This window comes from Pelophylax lessonae, assembly GCF_965119305.1.
Source record: "Pelophylax lessonae genome assembly, contig: HAP1_SCAFFOLD_108, whole genome shotgun sequence".
NCBI lineage: Eukaryota > Metazoa > Chordata > Amphibia > Anura > Ranidae > Pelophylax > Pelophylax lessonae.
This window is the reverse complement of record NW_028120139.1, coordinates 544,260-566,942: the sequence shown is the minus strand read 5'-3', so window position 1 is coordinate 566,942 and position 22,683 is coordinate 544,260. Positions and strand designations below refer to the sequence as shown.

Genomic DNA, 22,683 nt, shown 5'->3' with positions numbered 1-22,683 from the left:
GGAATGCGTCCTCCTGTGAGTGTGGGGGGGACGTGTCCTCTCCTGAGTGTGGGGGGACGTGTCCTCCTGTGAGTGTGGGGGGAGGACGTGTCCTCCTGTGAGTGTGGGGGGACGTGTCCTCCTGTGAGTGTGGGGGGTGATGTGTCGTCCTGTGAGTGTGAGGGTGACGTGTCCCCCTGTAAGTGTGGGGGGGGACGTGTCCCCCTGTGAGTGTGGGGGGGGACGTGTCCTCCTGTAAGTTTGGGGGGGCGTGTCCTCCTGTGAGTGTGGGGGGGTGTTCTCCTGTGAGTGTGGGGGGGGCGTGTCCTCCTGTAAGTGTGGGGGGGCGTGTCCTCCTGTAAGCGTGGGGGGCGTGTCCTCCTGTGAGTGTGGGGGGCGTGTCCTCCTGTAAGTGTGGGGGGCGTGTCCTCCTGTAAGTGTGGGGGGGCGTGTCCTCCTGTAAGTGTGGGGGGGGGCGTGTCCTCCTGTAAGTGTGGGGGGGGGGGCGTGTCCTCCTGTGAGTGTGGGGGGGCGTGTCCTCCTGTGAGTGTGGGTGGGCGTGTCCTCCTGTAAGTGTGGGGGGGGGCGTGTCCTCCTGTAAGTGTGAGGGTCAGGCCGAAAGTCTGGTCATAAGATGCTGCAAGGAAGTGATGACATCATAGCATGGAACTGACTTCCATTGTCTCCCCACAGGCCCTGGCTTAGCATTCGTTGCCTACCCAGAAGCCCTTGCTCTTCTTCCAGGTTCAGTCTTCTGGTCCATCTTGTTTTTCTTGATGCTCTTCACGCTGGGAGTGGACACTCTGGTAAGTTTCTCGCCTAAAGCTTTCCATTACACCGACCTTTGTGTAACATGGCAGACGCCAGACCTCCATCATTGAAGTCTGTAGATTGTGTTCCTCCCATTTGCTGGCTGTCCAGGTGATGACCGATAGCGGCCACCAGGTGGTCCCACCAGAGTATAATACCTGCCATTACAGGCTTTGGTGAGTTTTATCTGTTATGTTAATACCCCCCCCCCCCCCCTACCCTTTATCTTTGTGTGTTTCCAATGTAATACATTGCCTGAATACAGCAGTAAAATTTCCTGGCAAAGGACTGACTTAGCTTCACCACCTGCCGGCTGTAAGTAATAACTATGCCATAGGTCCATGCATTATATCCTATTAATGTGAATAAAAAAATTGCCTAAAGAAAAAAATGTCTCTCTAGTCAGGTGCAAAAGGCAAAGTCTCCGCCCACCAGCCGAACCAATCAGATTATCTCCTGTGTGTTCTATGAGCCAAACTGCAGCACACCTGAGGAACTCTGCTTGGAGTGACTGTGTCCCTGACATTTGGTCCCTCTATAGGGATGGTGTCCCAGCTGAGCACCAACCGGAGACTGGATTTCTATAGGGCTGGTGGCCTGGCTTAACACCTACCGAAGACTGGTCTTTTATATGGCTGGTGTACCTGACTGAGCACCTACCTGAGACTGGCCTTCTATAGGGCTGGTGTACCTGACTGAGCACCTACCTGAGGGTGGCCTTCTATAGGGCTGGTGTACCTGACTGAGCACCTACCTGAGGGTGGCCTTCTATAGGGCTGGTGTACCTGACTGAGCACCTACCTGAGGGTGGCGTTCAATAGGGCTGGTGTACCTGACTGAGCACCTACCTGAGGATGGCCTTCTATAGGGCTGGTGTACCTGACTGAGCACCTACCTGAGGGTGGCGTTCAATAGGGCTGGTGTCTCGGCTGAGCACCTACCGGAGACTGGCCTTCTACAGGGCTGGTGTACCTGCTGAGCACCTACTGGAGACTGGTTTTCTATAGGGCTGGTGTTCTGGCTGAGCACCCACCAGAGACTGGCCTTTTATAGGGCTGGTGAACCTGCTGAGCACCTACCTGAGGGTGGCGTTCAATAGGCCTGGTGTCTCGGCTGAATATCTACCTGAGACTGGCCTTCTATAAGTCTGGTGTCCTGACTGAGCACCTACCTGAGAGTGGCATTTTATAGGGCTGGGGTCCCAGCTGAGCACCTACCTGAGGGTGGCCTTCTATAGGGCTGGTGTACCTGCTGAGCACCTACCTGTGACTTGTCTTCTATAAGTCTGGTGTCCTGACTGAGCACCTACCTGAGGGTGGCCTTTTATAGGGCCGGTGTCCCAGCTGAGCACCTACCTGAGACTGGCCTTCTATAGGGCTGGTGTCCTGACTGAGCACCTACCTGAGACTGGCCTTCTATAAGGTTGGTGTCCCAGCTGAGCACCTTCCTGAGGGTGGCCTTTTATAGGGCTGGTGTCCCAGCTGAGCACCTACCTGAGACTGGCCTTCTATAGGGCTGGTGTCCTGACTGAGCACCTACCTGAGACTGGCCTTCTATAGGGTTGGTGTTCTGGCTGAGCACCTACCTGAGACTGGCCTTCTATAGGGCTGGTGTCCTGACTGAGCACCTACCTGAGACTGGCCTTCTATAGGGCTGGTGTCCCAGCTGAGACTGGCCTTCTATAGGGCTGGTGTCCCGGCTGAGCACCTACCTGAGGGTGGCCTTCTATAAGTCTGGTGTCCTGACTGAGCACCTACCTGAGACTGGCCTTCTATAGGGTTGGTGTCCCAGCTGAGCACCTACTTGAGACTGGCCTTCTATAGGGTTGGTGTCCCAGCTGAGCACCTACTTGAGACTGGCCTTCTATAGGGTTGGTGTCCGGGCTGAGCACCTACTTGAGACTGGCCTTCTATAGGGTTGGTGTCCTGGCTGATGGTGTAGATTTCATATTTCCTGTGCCCCGTAGTCCATCACACTCTGTAATACTCTGGATTTGGCTTGTGACTCTTTTTTCTCTCTCCTCTACAAGTTTGGGAATATGGAGGGGATCACGACGGCCATATTGGATGAGTTCCCGACACTTCGGGATTGGAAACGGAAGACAATGTTCCTGGGGGCTCTCTGCTTCTCCTTCTACTTGTTGGGACTTCTGCTGGTCACAGAGGTGAGACTACAAAGCCATTGCTGTATGTTTCCAGATATATTACTGAGGTCACATGACACCATCATCAACCAATAGCGTGTGAGTATTGCCACACCTCAAATATTAAGGTGCAAGCTGCCCTATAAATCAATACCCTCTGATATTTATAATAGAAGATTGATCCAGTGTGTGGGAACTTTCTCCGCATGGACATTCCCTGAATTCTTCTGAAGGGTTTTTATTGTCCATTTTTATTCCAAGAAAGATCAAAAAACAAAAATGGATTCCGTTCCCCCTGTAGGAGTATAAAACATTCATCTTCCATCCAAAGGACAAACCAGGTCAAGTCTCCCGGCCTTTAGTCTGGTCTACAGACCATGAAACCACTCCGGACCTCTCCTCAAAGCCGGAGCCATTCACTTGGCAGCCCTTTGCTGTTCTGGCTTCCATCTGTACTGGGCAGAGACCTCCTTTGTCTGCCAGGGAGGGTCCCAGCAATAGATGTGTGCGGTTCCTTTCATTCCAAATCGAAATTCGGATTAACTTTTCTTTATTCGTAAATTTGGATAGATCTAAATTTCCGAATCACAATAGTAAAGAAATTAAACCAATCCAAAATAATGAAACAAAATTCGTCCGACATGCGAATAAAATTCAAATCAGATTAGAATCGATTTTGACATCGAATTTGAAAACAAGAAATGAATAAAATAGAATAGAAAAAAATAGAATAGAATATAATAGAGGAAAATATAACAGAATAGAATAGAAAATAATAGAACAGAAAAAAACAATAGAACAAAATAGAAAAAATACAACCGTCTTCTGAAATTCAAATTTTCGAACAGAATAAATTTCAATTCAAATAGAATTGATTAGTATAGAAAAGAAAAGAATAGAATAAAATCTTAAATTTGAATAAAATAAATTATAATTCAAATTTTCCGAATGCGGTTTAAATTAATTCAATTTGAATTCAGAAAATTGGAATCGAAAACGAATAAACAAAACGAATTAAAGGATTTTAAACAAAATTAGTTAAATAAAGAATCGTAACGAAACAATCGTTCTGCACGTTTACCCAGCACACATCTGTCCAATGAATGTCCAATGAGTGTCCAATGAATGTCCAATGAATGTCCAATGAATGTCCAATGAGTGTCCAATGAGTGTCCAATGAGTGTCCAATGAGTGTCCAATGAGTGTGCTGGTGGTTCTGAGGACCAGGACCTAGGACTGGAGATTTCATCCTAGATCTCTAAGAAATCTCAGGACTCCGGAAAAAAAGTTTCCTCTGAATTAGGAAAACCCCTGGAGCTCCTCAACCTGACTGGACGAGAATCCTGGGTCAGAACCTCTTTTTACCCCGAGACAGGGTAATTTAAGGAAAGTTCACAACAACCCGGGGGGGGGGGGAGGGACATCTACCCAACCAGGTGCAGTCATGGTTTCCAACTATACAAAGATGACCGGTATCAGCCGGGTTGACAGCATCTGTTAAGAGAGTGGAATGCCCAAGCTGGAAGATGTCCAAGGAGTTGGAACCTTACACTTTCCCTCCTTGTTAGGAACCTTTCCCTACTGCTAGTGCTGTCCCTATCAGACGGGGTGCCTCTCCCTACACTGTGACTCACATAAAGCACGCCAATCATGGGCGTCAGGGCCTTTAGTAGGCTCTGTCTGACCCAAGATGGCCACCGGAGTCACATGGGGAGGCAACATCCAATTGGGTGCTTCCCCAGTGACGCATGAAACCATAGAGGAGCTTGATTTCTTCTCCAGCTGTGGTTCCACTGTGGAGGAGTGCCACCTGCAGTTGAGAAAGTAGACTGCACCTGCCTATGGGCAGACTTGGGAGTGGGGTTATTTTAACCCTTTTATTTACACCTTTATAACCCCCCCAGAGTGGAGGAGATGGATCTCACCACCTCCATCATCGTGTTCAGTAGAGGGAAGGATGAATCTCTGTTCCCGGGGGGATCTTTTTTTCTCTTTTTTCCCAAATTTTACATTTATTTTTATTTTTTCACGCGGCAACTTTCCAGATTGGACTTCAACCTGCTGAAAAAAGTATGGCGACTTCCAATGAGGGCAAATATGTCCTTGTCCAAAGAACCCCTAAATTCCCATCTTCAGTGATACGGGGAGGACAGCTGGGGGCAATTATCTGATTATGGGGGTTTAGGATAATTGGATCCGGTGAATGGTAGATTTACCCCCCAAGGTCAGTGAGGCTCGTTCTCTGGTATAATACCTGCCTTCTCCTCACAGGGCGGCATCTACTGGTTCACCCTGATTGACTCGTACAGCACCAGCTTCGGCCTCATCATCATCACCCTCTTCATGTGTATGGGCATCGCCTTCTTCTACGGTGAGTGCGGCTGACCGAGGCCCCACCCGGGTCGGTGTGACTGTCGTCTGGTTAGTAACCGGGAAGGGGAAGGCTAGAGTTTTTTAGGCGATCGTGTGATTGCTGTTCGGCCCATCGGCATGGCGGACCGGTAAACAGTGACAACCCAACCTTCTAATGGGTGACCCATGGGGGGAGAGGGACATGGGTGGGATTGTTGGGGGTTTCCAGAGAAGATCTCATGGTGTTCCTCAGGCTGGTGGATCGGAATTCGAGAGACATCAGGTAGAGCTCCCAGGTCAGAGTCTGGAGGGGGGGGTGGGGTATAATTTGTTGATACCTCTCAGGTGTGAGGATACTAATAATGGAGGGTCAGGCTGGTCTGAGCTGTCCCAGAGTCCCGGACCTCATCACCCTGGAGTCCAGTATGGCGGACCGAGCTCCGCCCTTCAAGGGGGACGCCACCATCGAAGAACAATATTGTAGAACTGAAAGGACTTCTCAATCCGCTGCCAATCATTTTACTTCATCGGTGTCCCCATATTATTATTTAACCTTCGTCACCCCAGATGACTTCCCTGAGACTGGAGAGACTAAGGGCCAAATCAAAGGGGCCCGAGGGAGTGTACTGATAATTACTACCGGGAAACCTCCCCATTGTGGGAGGGGCAGAGACACAAACTACTGCAAGAAATCTCCCCATTGTGGGAGGGGCAGAGACACAAACTACTGCAAGAAGCCTCCCCATTGTGGGAGGGGCAGAGACACAAACTACTGCAGGAAACCTCCCCATTGTGGGAGGGGCAAAGACACAAACTACTGCAGGAAATCTCCCCATTGTGGGAGGGGCAAAGACACAAACTACTGCAGGAAACCTCCCCATTGTGGGAGGGGCAAAGACACAAACTACTGCATGAAATCTCCCCATTGTGGGAGGGGCAGAGACACAAACTACTGCAGGAAATCTCCCCATTGTGGGAGGGGCAGAGACACAAACTACTGAAAGAAGCCTCCCCATTGTGGGAGGGGGAAGGGTATAGAATGTCTTTGTTTTTTCATTCTCATGCTGTTCTCTCTGTAATTTATTGAATTTTGTGTTTTTTCCGGCTCTCAGGTGTGAATCAGTTTTGTCAGGATATTGTGGATATGATTTGCCGCTGTCCACCCTGGTGCACCAAACTCCTCTTCTACTTCAAGGCATGCTGGGTATTCTGCACACCGGTCCTCCTGCTGGTAAGTGTCACCGACTTCCAGAGAGGAAATTCTATGTCTGGGCCTGGGAGGACAGCTGGGACATTTCTCATTGTGGATCACCTAAATACCCATACCCCTGTGCCCCCCACCCCCACCCTCACCCAAACCCCTGTGCCCTCCACCCTCACCTAAACCCCCGTACACCTGTGCCCTCCACCCTCACCTAGACCCCTATATACCTGTTCTCTCCACCATCACCTAAACCCCCGTACACCTGTGCCCTCCACCCTCACCTAAACCCCTATACACCTGTGCCCCCCACCCCCACCCAAACCCCTGTGCCCTCCACCCTCACCTAAACCCCTATATACCTGTTCTCTCCACCATCACCTAAACCCCTGTACACCTGTGCCCCCCACCCTCACCTAAACCCCTGTACACCTGTTCTCTCTACCATCACCTAAACCCCTGTACACCTGTGCCCCCCACCCTCACCTAAACCCCTGTACACCTGTGCCCTCCACCCTCACCTAGACCCCTATATACCTGTTCTCTCCACCATCACCTAAACCCCTGTACACCTGTGCCCTCCACCCTCACCTAAACCCCTGTACACCTGTGCCCTCCACCCTCACCTAAACCCCTGTACACCTGTGCCCTCCACCCTCACCTAGACCCCTATATACCTGTTCTCTCCACCATCACCTAAACCCCCGTACACCTGTGCCCCCCACTATCACCAAAACCCCCGTACACCTGTGCCCTCTACCCTCACCTATACCCCCCTCCCCCTGTACACCTCACCAAAACCCCTGTACATCTGTGCCCTCCTCCCTCACCTAAACCCCCATACACCTTTGCCCTTCACCCTCACCTAAACCCCCGTACACCTGTGCCCTCCACCCTCACCCAAACTCCCCCCCCCTCCTTTACACCTGTGCCCTCCTCCCTCACCTAAACCCCCATACACCTTTGCCCTTCACCCTCACCTAAACCCCCCCCCCCCATACACCTGTGCCCTCTACCCTCACCTAAACCCCCGTACACCTTTGCCCTTCACCCTCACCTAAACCCCCCCCCCATACTCCTGTGCCCTCCTCCCTCACCTAAACCCCCCCTGTACACCTGTTCCCTCCACCACTGCCATAGCAAGAAAGTGATGAAAGAGGCCCAGTTGTAAGAGGTGGTAGGGGTGTAGTATAGTAAGAGTTGGTAGTGGTGCAGGGGAGTAGGAGTCAGTAGAGGTTCACCCCCCCCCATACACCTCACCTAAACCCCCCATACACCTGTGCCCTCCACCCTCACCTAAACTCTCTGTACACCTTTGCCCTCCACCATCACCTACACCCCCATACACCTGTGCCCTCCACCCTCACCTAAACTCCTGTACACCTGTGCCCTCCACCCTCACCTATACCCCCCTCCCCCTGTACACCTCACCTAAACCCCCCATACACCTGTGCCCTCCACCCCCACCTACACTCCCCATACACCTGTGCCCACCGCCCTCCACCCTCACCTATACCCCCCCGTACACCTCACCTAAACTCTACATACACCTGTGCCCTCCACCCTCACCTATACCCCCCTCCCCCTGTACACCTCACCTAAACTCTACATACACCGGTGCCCTCCCCCATCACCTAAACCCCCGTACACATGTGCACTCTGTGACGGAACCAGACACCCCGACTGGGTATCTTCACCAAGAAGCTGCTTCCTAAGCTCTGGAACACGGGATCCATGAATCTGGCTATAGTTACCCCAAGAACTAGGCAATACCAGTTTTGGAGTAAACCAGAATAAGAACTGTTTATTCAAACACATGCACAAAGAGATATACACTGTTTGAAACCCCCCCCCCCCCCTCCTTAGAAGCCAATCCACATACACATATACATCCCATAATAGGTTGATCTTAAGGCAGACAGAAATAATAGAACAATGGGATACAGGTACGTAACAATAACAAACCCCACCCCCACCTCACCTCACTATCTAGCAAGGGTCTATAAGATACTCCTACAATATTCTAGCAATCTGAAAGGTCAAACTGTTCATCTTCATATATTTCCTGAGGGACACTGTTCAGAAATATTATAGTGAAAGAGCCCCTCCCCCAACACAAACCACACATATAGAACCCAGGATAACTGGGGTGACAGGAAATGCTGAGTCCGGTGTGGTTGTACAGCGAGTCTGATTAGTGCAGACCAGACTGGGGTTCTTGGTCACCCTGTGCCCCTAATAGACATGGGGTGACTTACACATAGGAGGGGCCGGGGAAGCTGGACAAGGAGTTTCCCAACCTCTCTAAGGTAATCTGGGTTCCACAGGCCCCCCAACCAAAGTGACTCCCATCACATGGTTGTCACTAAAAGTGACTCATGTCCCATTTCTCCCCTTTCAGGAGGAGACTAACACAGAAGGAGACCCCAAACGGGTTGACTTCGAAGTTAGTCCGTAGTTCCCATCCCCCAATGTCTGCACCCACACAGTACCCCAAACAAATTGTCCGGAACACAGCGTTACTCACCCAGCCAACCTCTGACTCTCTTGTAGAACACAACCCCTGCTGGGGAGAAGTGTGGACTGGTCCTTCTCTCTGGAGTCCATTTAGCCGCTGTAGAGAAGACAAGGTGGCTGGGATCACTCCATCATGCTGTTGGGGATCTGGGCCGCCTACCCAGCATCCCTGCGGTATCCAGGTGGAGACAGTAGTCTCATACACTTTTTCTGGGGTTGTGTAAGTGGGAACCGAAGTCCCATCCACTACCACAGGAAATCCATCTTCTGTTAGTTGGGGGCAGAGGCCAGCAGCACTCTGCCCTGTTGCCAGCCCTTCTGCTGGATTGCTGACAGTGAATACCGCAGTCCCATCCACTGATATCAGCTCAAGCTGCAGTTGTGAGGTGCCGATTGCATTCTCACCCTGGAGCTCCTGCGGAGGTGATTGTTGTGGGCAGAGGCCAGTAGCGTTCTGCCCAGCTTCCAGCTGTTCCACTGGGAAGTAAAGTGAAACATTGGTGGCCTTGCACAAATCCTTCAGGGCCGCCGATTATTGTATGCAGAGGTCAACAGCGCCATGCTCTGAAGTCAGCTCTTCTGCTGGAGGTTCACCGGGTTGTTCCTCCTCAACAGAAAAAATCCCCGGTCTCTGGTGGTGTCTAGGGATCAGGATTCACCATCTCCTGTCTGTGGAACACAGAAGATGTTATCGGTGCTGGGCTCTGCCCTGTTGTGTCGTGGAAATTAATAGCGCTTGGAGCATAGAAACCCGCTTCAGTGCGCTCAAGATTATTACGCACCAAGCTCCATTAATAGCTTGTACTGAAAAGTACAATTGTACCGCTCTTTTGCATAAGGATTTACCAAGCGATCGGCGACAAAAAAGGGAACAGACGCGCTGGGTCATTTCGATGCCATCTGCCAGGTCTCTCTCCGGATATCTATGTGTGTGTGTGTGTGTGTGTGTGGGTAAGAGTTTCTGTGTGTCTGCATGGATGGATGGCTGTGTGAGCTTGTGTCTGTGTATGTGTGTGTATGTGTGTGTGTGTGTGTGTGTGTGTGTGTGTGTGTGTGAGCTTCCTGTGTCTTCTGTGTCCCTCTCAGGGCAGGGCGGGTTTATTTACAGCAAGTGAACAAAAGGGAGTTACAGGGAGTGGCTTCACAACCACCAATCACAGAACACATATACATTCAAAAAACACAATAGAAACTGTAGAGTACATGCCCATGAATGGACACGAGCGAACAAAGGGCTCAACTGCCACAAGGGGCACATGGCTTTTCATTGTTCATTCATGTCAATCCATAAACATGTACTCGTACTTATTAGTGGGTCCAATCATACATGATTTATATATATTTATTTTTATAAACCAAATATGACAGTGACCATTCTAACTGTTCCAGTTGATGAGGCTTTATCTGCATAAGACAATAGTAGCAGTGTTTCAATCACACGGATCCGAATGTGACTAAAAGATGCCCTCTATTAATCTTGGTACTAGTATTGTGCCATCTCATCCGATGGAAGGTTTTCACCGACAAGTCTTTCCTGCAATGACAGTTAAAGCGATAATCACTGTAAATAGCGATTATCGGTAAAACTCGACACTGGGAGACATTATGACTATTTAAACGAAAGAAAATGTCCACAACCAAAATTTCCACAACAGTTGTCAGCACTTCATCTTTGGGAACAGCAATCTTCGGAGTTTCCACTGACGATTCTAAGGCATGCTGCTGAACGTGTTCTAGCAGTTTCCTGTATGCCCTTTCCAGATGCTGTTCTTTCCTTAGCAAGTGTTGTAGATCAGGTTTAAGCTCTGAGACCCCTGTGAGACGGAGCATAGCCTCTCTGTATTCTTGCAGGTTCTCAAGGGTAGGTTCCCCTTCATCACCAAACACAAACGCATCTGTAAGGCTCTCCCACAGCAATCCAGGGCCACCAAAGTCATATCCCTCCGGAGAGCATTCTGATGTCTCTTCTGAATATTTCTGCTCTGCGTGCCATTGCAGAGCCCGATACTGATTGTCCAGCTCTATCTCTTGCTGGACCAGCCTGTCCAACTCAGATACCCATTGCTCCTGGGGCCGCTCTCCCAGCAATGCATCCGCAACTCCTTTTGATCACTGGCCCGTTGCCCTTGGGTTGGAAAGCACTTGCCCTGGTATATACCAGCAAGCTGGAGGGCTCCAATCCAGAGCTCCACCCAAATATGCTGCCTGAGCTCCAGGTATTGATTTGAAGACACCGTCCTGGGGTATACTGAAAGGGTGATCTGCAGCAGCCCCTCAAACTCTGAGGCCAGGTCCATATCTCCGTTGGGTCGACCAAAGTCTGCTATCCCGATCTTGGATCCCGGTGGAGGTTTGGATTTCCCAGTCTGCAGGAAGCATCCCACCAATGTGACGGAATCTGGACACCACCAACTGGGTATCTCCACCAGTAACCTGCTTCCTAAGCTCTGGAACATGAGATCCATGAATCTGGCTATAATTACCCCAAGAACAAGGCAGTACCAGTTTTAGAGTAAACCAGAATAAGAACCGTTTATTCAAACACAGTCACAAAGAGATCTAAACTGTGGGACAACCCCCCCTCCCCCTTAGCAGTCAATCCACATACACATATACATCCCATAATAGGTTGATCTTAAGGCAGAAAGAATCAATAAAACAATGGGATACAGGCACTTAACAATAACAAACCCCACCTATCTAGCAAGGGTATATGAGACACTCCTGCAATATTCTAGCAATCTGAAAAATCAGACCGTTCATCTTCAGATATTTCCTGAGGGACAGTGTCCAGATGTAATGTTCTGGTACCTTTGGTACCCTAATTCCACTTTTCCTAAGTGTATGCGCCCCACCATTCTCTTTTGGTAAGGTGCGCATACACCTTTAAGACCGATGCTGTCATCACTGAGCGCCCCTTGGCAGCGGCTATTTCAACCTCCGGCGGTCTCACTCACATGTTCGTTAAACGCCGCATAATCTGCCTTGAAGCTCTCATGCTTGCAAGCATACCTCGCTATCGGAACCACGCTGCTGATCCCTGTATCCCGCTACCGGATCATCCGCTCTTGCCGAACCTCTCCTCTACTACATTGCTACTAGTGATAAGTACCCCACAGGGGAAACCTCTATAACCTTCATACTAAAGCTTACACTATCTAGCTCTGCATACTAAGGACTATTACTACATCTGCATTAACTAAGATTGCTAGCTCTTGAGCCTAATACCATCTGCTCTTGCACTGGGTTGGTCTATCCTGTATGTTCACCTGCTACTCTATCATCTGCTACCATACATGATTGCTAAACCTATCTGCATCCCATCTGCTACTATCTTACTTTCAAGAACATTCCTTTCAAGTGTCTGTCATCTACCATCTCTACCCAACCTGTCTCTTCAGCCTATCATCACTGTGTTACTATATACATAAGTCACTCTAGGAAACATCTTATTGAGTGTGTGTATCTACTTGCTGAATTGAGACTATCCACACATGATGAGTCTTGGGAGTTGGGATTGGTGTCTCAGCGTTTCTCTACATGACTACTGAAGTGGAATATTTCTGCAGCTGTAAATCCACATCATACATAAAACGCAGGAGCGTTACAGATTGAACGAACCTCAAATGGATTCAGCAGAAATAACCACTCAGGTGACACAATTAAAACAGCAAGTAACTGCGTTAATACACGCACTTGCTGAATTAAGAGAAGAAAATCAGGCTCTGACGCAGCAGGTAACCAGACTGACACAACTTACCACTGCTCAGTCCCCTGAACCCAAAATAAATCCTCCTTTGGTATTTACAGTCGATCGCAAAAAATTTAAAAACGCATGTGAGTTACTTTTCTTGCTAAAACCCCGTACCTACCTTACTGATCACATTAAGGTTTGTACTATTATTTCTTACCTAACAGGCGATCCTCGGGCCTGGGCAGATTCTCTTTTTGAGAAAAGCGACCAGCTTCTCAAATCCTATACCTTATTTCTAGCAGAACTTACTAGCCTATATGATGATCCCAATAGGCAGAGTACCGCCGATCTTCAATTAAGATCCTTGAAAGGTAGGAGACCTGTGGAAGACTTTGTCGCAGAATTCAAGAGATGGACCCTTGATTCAGAATGGAATGATGCATCTCTGAAAACTCAATTTAGGCTTAGCCTATCAGAGGCCGTTAAAGACGAGCTCGCCCGAGCGGATCTGCCAAAAACCCTGGATGCATTGATACAACTCAGTATTACCATAGATGGAAGACTACGAGAAAAAAAGGCTGAAAAAATGGGAATGCCATTATCCAGTTCTTCTCGGATTTCGGCCGTTGACCCCGTTCCTATGGAGGTAGGAACCATACGCCCACCTCTATCAACTATGGAAAGAGCCAGAAGACGATCTGGTAATCTCTGCTTGTACTGTGCATCCCCGGATCACAAGATAAATGTCTGTCCCCTAGTCTACAAAAAGAAGGGTGAGTGTTCACATGTCCTCCTAGGGGGATTGACAACTTCAATCACTAACCCTTACCTTTCTGTTTGCTTAACATTACAGTGGGACCAGAACAGGATTACTACTAAGGCCATGATTGACACAGGATCTTGTGGAAATTATATTGACATACGTCTTGCTGCTTTAAATAAAGTTCCTATTATTTCTAAACTTAAACCTGTCTCAGTGAGTCTTATTACCGGTGTTCCTTTATCCTCTGGTCCGATCACTGATCAGACACAAGCACTCCTAGTCACTACTAACGGGTCTCATATGGAGACCACTACCTTCGATCTAATACCCTCACCCCACTTTCCCATTGTTTTGGGACTTCCCTGGTTGCACACACATCAACCAACCATAGATTGGAAGGAACGGACCCTGACCTTCCTCTCTTGCTATTGCGAGGGTACGTGTAACCTCCCGTCTTTCGGGAAGATCCTGTCTGTGGTGACAGATGAGATTGCACCACTATGTTATCAGGATCTCTCTGAGGTTTTTCTTGAGAAAAATGCTCAAGCACTACCTCCCCATCGAGACTATGATTGTAGCATTGATCTACTCCCAAATAGCAAATTGCCGTTCGGTCATGTTTATCCTCTTTCACAGGATGAACTTTCCCATCTCAAAGAATATTTGGATGAGAATTTGGAAAAAGGTTTTATTAGACCTTCCACTTCTTCCACAGCAGCAGGACTCTTTTTTGTCCGCAATAAGGACTCAAGTCTCAGGCCTATCATCGACTATAGGCAATTGAATGCTATTACAATAAAAGATCGCTATCCTCTACCGCTTATCCCTGAGCTCATTGAACAGGTGCGTGGAGCTACCTATTTTTCAAAATTGGACCTGAAAGGAGCATACAATCTCATTCGAATCCGTGATGGACACGAGTGGAAGACTGCATTCAGAACCAGATACGGATTGTTCGAATATCTTGTAATGCCATTCGGGTTATGCAACGCCCCTGCAGCCTTTCAACGATTTATAAACAATATTTTCAGAGACTTACTAGATGTCTGTGTTGTGGTATATCTGGACGATATACTTATATATTCACAGACCCTGTCTGAACACATAAGACATGTAAGACTAGTATTATCGAGATTGCTTGCACACAACCTTTATGTGAAACTGAAAAAATGCTTGTTTCATAAAGAAGAAGTACTCTTTCTAGACTACATCATATCCAAAACAGGAATCAAGATGGACATGAGTAAGATATCCTGCATTCAGGATTGGCCTACACCAACTACACGCAAGGCGCTACAGCGATTCCTTGGATTTTCTAATTTCTACAGGAAATTCATCAGGAACTTCTCTGCCATTGTGAGACCCCTCACACAGCTCACTAGCATTAAAAAACATTCAAATGGTCAGATGAAGCAAATAAAGCTTTTCACTTGTTAAAGACAAGGTTTACTTCTGCTCCCATATTACGCCATCCAGACCCATCCCTCCAATACATTCTGGAGGTAGATGCGTCAAACATGGCAGTAGGAGCAATACTCTCCCAACGACCAACTCACACTTCACCACTTCATCCAGTGGCCTTCTTTTCTAAATCCTTAAACAGTCCAGAGATAAATTACCCCGTGGGTGAAAAGGAACTGCTTGCTATAAAATTGGCTCTGGAGAATTGGCGACATTTACTCGAAGGCACCCGATTACCAATACTTATATACACGGACCATAAAAACCTCCAATATCTTCAGACTAACAAAACTCTCTCGCATCGACAGGTACGATGGTCACTATTCTTTCTAAGGTTTAACTTCCTAGTGACTTACACACCTGCAGATAAGAACAAAAAGGCGGATGCACTATCACGACTAACTGAAGAAAACTACTTCGAAATCCCTTCCGTTCCTATAATACCTCACAAACGCATTATTGGAGTTGTCCGTTCTTTGAAGGAAGAGGTTTTGCATGGTATAAGTTTGGATTCACCCCCACCACAACTAAATACTGATGCAGAAGGCTTCCTCTACTACAACGACAAACTTTACATACCACCTACCATGCGCACCAAGATCTTGGAATTATCTCATGATGTGCCTATGGCAGGACATATGGGTATGACAAAGACTCTTAATCTGATTACCAGGCAATTCTGGTGGCCTGACATGAAAACATCTATACAAAAATTCGTTTCTTCATGCAATGTCTGTGCCAGGTCCAAAATTGACACTACGAGACCATCCGGTCTACTATGCAGTCTACCAATACCCCAAACTCCATGGGAAGTTGTGTCCTTGGACTTTATAGTAGAACTACCTCCTTCCAAAGGATTTAATACCATCTTGGTGTCAGTGGACCATCTGACAAAAATGGCACATTTCATTGCTATTCGCAGACTACCTTCGTCCAAACAAACGGCAGAACTCCTGATGAAACATGTCTTTAAGTTACATGGTATCCCAAAAACTCTTCTGTCTGACCGTGGATCACAATTTATTTCCAAGTTCTGGCAAGAACTATGTCACATACTACGGATCGAGCGGAAGCTCACTTCTCCTTACCATCCGCAGACCAACGGACAGACTGAAAGAGTCAACCAATGCATCGAGCAGTATTTACGTTGTTACACTTCTTACCAACAGGATGATTGGGTGGATCTTCTCCCCCTGGCAGAATTTGCCTACAACAACGCAACCCACAGTACGACCAAGCAGAGTCCGTTCTACTTGAACTATGGGTTTCATCCCTCTATTCTTCCACCACGCATCCTTCCTTCAAATAACCCAGTAGCTTCAGACTATCTTACCCAAATAAAGGACTCTCTGGGTTTGCTTCATACTACCATTGCACACGCTCATAGTCAACAAAAGAAGTACTATGATCTTCGTAGAAGACCTTCTCCTCAGTATGCTATTGGGGACCTCGTTTGGCTCTCAACAAAAAATTTAAGACTGAAAATCCCTAGCAAAAAGCTTGGACCTCTCTTCTTGGGACCTTTCCCAATCAAGAAACTTATTGGAAAAGCTGCAGTACAGCTTACATTGCCAATAGACCTAAAAATACATCCCATCTTCCATGTGTCGCTACTGAAGCCCCATGTTCCTGACCAAGGAATAAGGCCTACTATCCCACTTCCTCCTCCTGTACAAGTTGAAGGTGGAGAAGAATATGAGATAAAAGAGATTCTGGATTCTCGTATCCACAGAAGAAAACTTCAATACTTAGTTTGATGGAAGAACTATGGGCCCCAAGACGACACCTGGCTAAACACCTCTGACATACATGCCCCTAGATTAATCCGCAACTTTCATGTGAAGTACCCAGACAAACCAGCTCCAGAGGCCTTCAGGAGCCGGCCTTAAGGGGGGAGTACTGTAATGTTCTGGTACCTTTGGTACCCTAATTCCACTTTTCCTAAGTGTATGCGCCCCACCATTCTCTTTTGGTAAGGTGCACATACACCTTTAAGACCGATGCTGTCATCACTAAGCCCCGCTGGAGCGGCTATTTCAACCTCCGGCGGTCTCACTCACATGTTCGTTCAACGCCGCATAATCTGCCTTGAAGCTCTCATGCTTGCAAGCATACCTCGCTATCGGAACCACGCTGCTGATCCCTGTATCCCGCTACCGGATCATCCGCTCTTGCCGAACCTCTCCTCTACTACATTGCTACTAGTGATAAGTACCCCACAGGGGAAACCTCTATAACCTTCATACTAAAGCTTACACTATCTAGCTCTGCATACTAAGGACTATTACTACATCTGCATTAACTAAGATTGCTAGCTCTTGAGCCTAATACCATCTGCTCTTGCACTGGGTTGATCTCTCTTGTATGTTCACCTGCTACTCTATCATCTGCTACCATACATGATTGCTAAACCTATCTGCATCCCATCTGCTACTATCTTACTTTCAAGAACATTCCTTTCAAGTGTCTGTCATCTACCATCTCTACCCAACCTGTCTCTTCAGCCTTTCATCACTATATTACTATACATATAAGTCACTCTTGGAACATCTTATTGAGTGTGTGTATCTACTTGCTGAATTGAGACTATCCACACATGATGAGTCTTGGGAGTTGGGATTGGTGTCTCAGCGTTTCTCTACATGACTACTGAAGTGGAATATTTCTGCAGCTGTAAATCCACATTATACATAAAACGCAGGAGCGTTACACCAGAAATATTATTGTCCCAAGTGAAAGAGCCCCTCCCCCAACACAAACCACACATATAGAACCCAGGATAACCGGGGTGACAGGAAAGGCTGAGTCCGGTGTGTTTGTACAGCGAGTCTGATTAGTGCAGACCAGACTGGGGTTCTTGGTCACCCTGTGCCCCTTTATAGACACAGTGTGACTTACACATAAGAGGGAACGGGGATGCTGGACAACCTCTCTAAGGTATTCTGGGTTCCACAAGCCCTCCAGCCTAAAGTGACTCCCGTCACACCCTCCACCCTCACCTTTACCCCCCTCCCCCCGTACACCTCACCTAAACCCCCCTTACACCTCCACCCTCAACCAAACCCCCCCATACACCTGTGCCCTTCACCCTCACCTAAACCCCCCAATACACCTTTGTCCTCCACCCTCACCTAAACCCCCCCAACCCCGTACACCTGTTCCATCCACCTTCCCCTAAACCCCGCATGAATTCTAATCCATCCCACCCTTTCCACTGCCATAGCAAGAAAGTGATAAAGGAGGCCCAGTTGTAAGAGGTGGAAGAGGTATAGGATAGTAAGAGTTGGTAGAGGTGCAGGGGAGTAGGAGTCAGTAGAGGTGTAGGATAGTAAGAGTCGGTAGAGGTCTAGGATAGTGAGAGTCGGTAGAGGTCTAGGATAGTAAGAGTCGGTAGAGGTCTAGGATAGTAAGAGTCGGTAGAGGTCTAGGATAGTAAGAGTCAGTAGAGGTCTAGGATAGTAAGATGTGGTAGAGGTGTAGGATGTAGTAGAGGTCTAGGATAGTAGGAGTTGGTAGAGGTGTAGGAGTCGGTAGAGGTCTAGGATAGCAAGAGTCGGTACAGGTGTAGGATAGTAAGAGTCGGTAGAGGTGCAGGAGTCGGTAGAAGTGTAAGATAGCAAGAGTAGGTTTAGGTGTAGGAGTCAGTAGAAGTCTAGGATAGTAAGAGTCGGTAGAGGTGTAGGATGTGGTAGAGGTCTAGGATAGTAGGAGTCGGTAGAGGTAGAGGTGTAGGATAGTAAGAGTCGGTAGAGGTAGAGGATAGTAAGAGTTGGTAGAGGTCTAGGATAGTGAGAGTCGGTAGAGGTCTAGGATAGTAAGGGTCGGTAGAGGTGTAGGATGTGGTAGAGGTCTAGGATAGTGAGAGTCGGTAGAGGTCTAGGATAGTGAGAGTCGTTAGAGGTCTAGGATAGTGAGAGTCGGTAGAGGTCTAGGATAGTAAGAGTCGGTAGAGGTGTAGGATGTGGTAGAGGTCTAGGATAGTAGGAGTCGGTAGAGGTAGAGGTGTAGGATAGTGAGAGTCGGTAGAGGTCTAGGATAGTGAGAGTCGGTAGAGGTCTAGGATAGTGAGAGTCGGTAGAGGTCTAGGATAGTGAGAGTCGGTAGAGGTCTAGGATAGTGAGAGTCGGTAGAGGTCTAGGATAGTGAGAGTCGGTAGAGGTCTAGGATAGTGAGAGTCGGTAGAGGTCTAGGATAGTGAGAGTCGGTAGAGGTGTAGGATAGCGAGAGTCGGTAGAGGTGTAGGATAGCGAGAGTCGGTAGAGGTGTAGGATAGCGAGAGTCGGTAGAGGTGTAGGATAGCGAGAGTCGGTAGAGGTGTAGGATAGCGAGAGTCGGTAGAGGTGTAGGATAGCGAGAGTCGGTAGAGGTCTTGGATAGCGAGAGTCGGTAGAGGTCTAGGATAGTGAGAGTCGGTAGAGGTCTTGGATAGTAAGAGTCGGTAGAGGTCTTGGATAGTAAGAGTCGTAGAGGTGTAGGATAGCGAGAGTCGGTAGAGGTCATCTTATGAGAACTGAACAAATGCCAGGAAGGTGTGTGTGTGGGGGGGGGGGGGGTCGGTGACTGGAGATCTAATAGAGTCCTCTTGTGTCTCAGACCTCCTCTCCTCTAGACTGGGGACATTTTGGGGGTTCAGGGTCAGCAGCCACCTCTCCGACCCCTAAGGTCACAGTACTGGAACTCTACTCAGGTCACTGTGTATATATTTCATTTCTAATAACGATTTCCTCTCCCGTAGTTCATCCTCTTCTACATCTTCATGGAAATGTACAACACTCCACTGCACTATGGGCCCTATGAGTACCCCCGCTGGGGCAAGGCTCTGGGCATATGTATGGGCACCCTGTGCTGCATCCAGATCCCCATCTGGGCTGGAGTCGCCATCTTCCGGGAGAGCGGGACACTGTGCGATGTGAGTAGACCTTTTCCCATATTGTACGATGTGTATGGAGATTTACAACTCCCCACAATCCCCTGACTCCATTGTTAGGAGGAATTAGTTATATAGCGCCATCCTTTGTACAGAATAATACGGGGAGAGTGAGATGGGAAAAATGTGGTGACTTGAGCAGCACAATAAATAAAGATGTGATTACACAGAGCCTTGGTCATAGGAGCTTACAATCTACAATGTGGCTGAAGTATAAAAGTGAAATGTCTGCACTCTAATATTTCTCTTTTGTCTTTATCAGAGGTTCAAGAATTCCCTGCGGCCATTGAACTCCTGGCGATCGTCCAGCGATCAGCGCGACCCATCTACCTCAATCATCGACGTCCCCTACACCGTCAACTTGACTGAGCAGGACTTCAATGACCCCATGTGGCAGATAGGGGGCATCAGCGAGGCCTGACCATCCACATGGAGGACTTTGTGACTGGATGTCGGTCCAATAAGCAGCAGAGGCTCCGACTTTTTTGAAATACCTCAGTTCCCGATCTTTCTGGAATTATCTGCTGGGACTGGCCAATGAGAGGGAGGGACAGTTATCACAGACTTTGTCAGTGCCATCCTCTGCCTTTGGGCAGTCAACCTAGACACTTCCCCCAGTGCCTGAAATCCAACGCTCTCAGATCTCTGAGAGATGCCTTATTCAATTGTTTACTGGACTCTTACCCTCGATGTGGCCTTACTATGGACTGCTAGGCCATGTTTACCAAGCAGTACTCGTCATTGTGCTAAGATCTAGAAGGTTCCATGGAGGGACGCTGTACATCTGAACGACCATCGATCTTCCTGTGCCATACAATGGTGGAGATGTAATGTGTGCATTGTGCCATGACCAATTTATTAACCACTTCTGCATTTGTGGCCCTGTAGTGTATGTCACTTATGGCTCTGAAGTCAATGTCATTTGGGACCCCATAGTATAGAACATTTGTGGCCCCGTAGTGTATGTCACTTATGGCTCTGAAGTCAATGTCATTTGGGGCCCCATAATATGTCACTTGTGGCTCTGAAGTCAATGTCACTTGGGGCCCCGTAGTGTATGTCACTTATGGCTCTTAAGTCAATGTCATTTGGGGCCCCATAGTAGAGAACTCGTGTGGCCCCAAAGTAAAGGTCACTTGTATCCTCACTGTAAAGATCACCCGTGGCTCCAGAGTAAAGGTCTCTTGTGACCCCATAATAGAGGACCCTTGTGGCTCCGGAGTAAAGATCACATGTGACCCCATAGGAGAGAACCCTTGTGGCCCTGTAGTAAAGGTCACTTGTGACCCCATAGTAGAGAACCCTTGTGGCTCCAGACTAAAGGTCTTTTGTGGCCCCATAGTAAAGGTCACTTGTGGCCCTATAGTAGAAAAGCCTTGTGGCTCCAGAGTAAAAATAATTTGTGGCCCCATAATAAAGATCTCTTGTGGCTCCGTAGGAAAGATCTCTTGTGGCCCCATAGTAAAGATCTCTTATGGCTCTTTAGTAATGGTCACTTGTGGCCCCATAGTAGTGAGCCCTTGTGGTTCTGGAGTAAAGATACATTTTGGCCCCATAGTAAAGCTCATCTGTACCCCCTGTAGCAGAGAACCCTTGTGGCCCCTTAGTAGAGAACCCTTGTGGCCCCATAGTAGAGAACCCTTGTGGCCCCATAGTAGAGAACCCTTGTGGCCCCATAGTAAAGATCTCTTGTGGCTCTTTAGTAATGGTCACTTGTGGCCCCATAGTAAAGATCCTCTGTGGCTCTGTAGTAAAGGTCACTTGTGGCCCCATAGTAAAGATCTCTTGTGGCTCTTTAGTAATGGTCACTTGTGGCCCCATAGTAAAGATCCTCTGTGGCCCCATAGTAAAGATCTCTTGTGGCTCTTTAGTAATGGTCACTTGTGGCCCCATAGAAGAGAGCCCTTGTGGTTCTGGAGTAAAGATACATTTTGGCCCCATAGTATAGCTCATCTGTACCCCCTGCAGCAGAGAACCCTTGTGGCCCGATAGTAGAGAACCCTTGTGGCCCCATAGTAGAGAACCCTTGTGGCCCCATAGTAGAGAACCCTTGTGGCCCCATAGTAGAGAGCCCTTGTGACCCCATAGTAGAGAACCCTTGTGGCCCCATAGTAGAGAGCCCTTGTGACCCCATAGTAGAGAACCCTTGTGGCCCCATAGTAGAGAGCCCTTGTGACCCCATAGTAGAGACCCCTTGTGGCCCGATAGTAGAGAACCCTTGTGGCCCCATAGTAGAGAACCCTTGTGGCCCCATAGTAGAGAGCCCTTGTGACCCCATAGTAGAGAGCCCTTGTGGCCCCATAGTAGAGAACTCTTGTGGCCCCATAGTAGAGAACCCTTGTGGCCCCATAGTAGAGAACCCTTGTGGCCCCATAGTAAAGATGACTTCTGGACTTTCCCCACTTTTATTCAATCAAGTTGGCAAATAGAACCTCTCCACCTTTTCCTCCCTCTCGTTGCCCCCGGAGACTTCTACTGGAATCTTCTGCTTGATATTTCCTGGCTGATCGGATCCTCTGCCGCTGGCGATGTCTTCAATCCCCGACCCACTCTGACGTTCCTCCTCACCGCCCCCAACTCCCGGAGCCCCCCCCCCCCCATTGTAGAGGTTCCAGGGATGTCCCAGATGCTCCCCTCTCTTCCAGTCCACCATCGTCTCCTTCCTTTCTGGGATATGAAGACGAAGTTTAGGATTGCCACCTCCTTGGCCACATCAGAGGCACCGGATCCCCACTGCCCCCATCCTGGTGAATTCCCTTCTCTGAGTTTGCAGCGGAGACCCCCACATCCCGGACCCCGAAGGGTGGGGGAGGGGAAGACGTGACAGCCGTATCCT

The 22,683-nt window shown here is 48.5% G+C and overlaps 1 protein-coding gene across 1 annotated transcript in view; it reads left to right on the top strand.

Moving 5' to 3' along the window:
• LOC309543491 (sodium-dependent proline transporter-like) overlaps positions 1 to 20,625 on the top strand; it is a 53,397-nt gene extending 32,772 nt beyond the window's left edge. Inside the window, exons 9-15 of the mRNA XM_082275968.1 lie at positions 673 to 785; positions 2,819 to 2,953; positions 5,204 to 5,303; positions 6,397 to 6,515; positions 19,656 to 19,829; positions 20,110 to 20,419; positions 20,453 to 20,625. Of these exons, the coding sequence (XP_082132094.1) occupies positions 673 to 785; positions 2,819 to 2,953; positions 5,204 to 5,303; positions 6,397 to 6,515; positions 19,656 to 19,829; positions 20,110 to 20,268 (800 nt within the window). The 3' untranslated portion in view covers positions 20,269 to 20,419; positions 20,453 to 20,625. The remainder of the gene's footprint in view (positions 1 to 672; positions 786 to 2,818; positions 2,954 to 5,203; positions 5,304 to 6,396; positions 6,516 to 19,655; positions 19,830 to 20,109; positions 20,420 to 20,452) is intronic.
• The last annotated feature ends 2,058 nt before the right edge of the window (positions 20,626 to 22,683 follow it).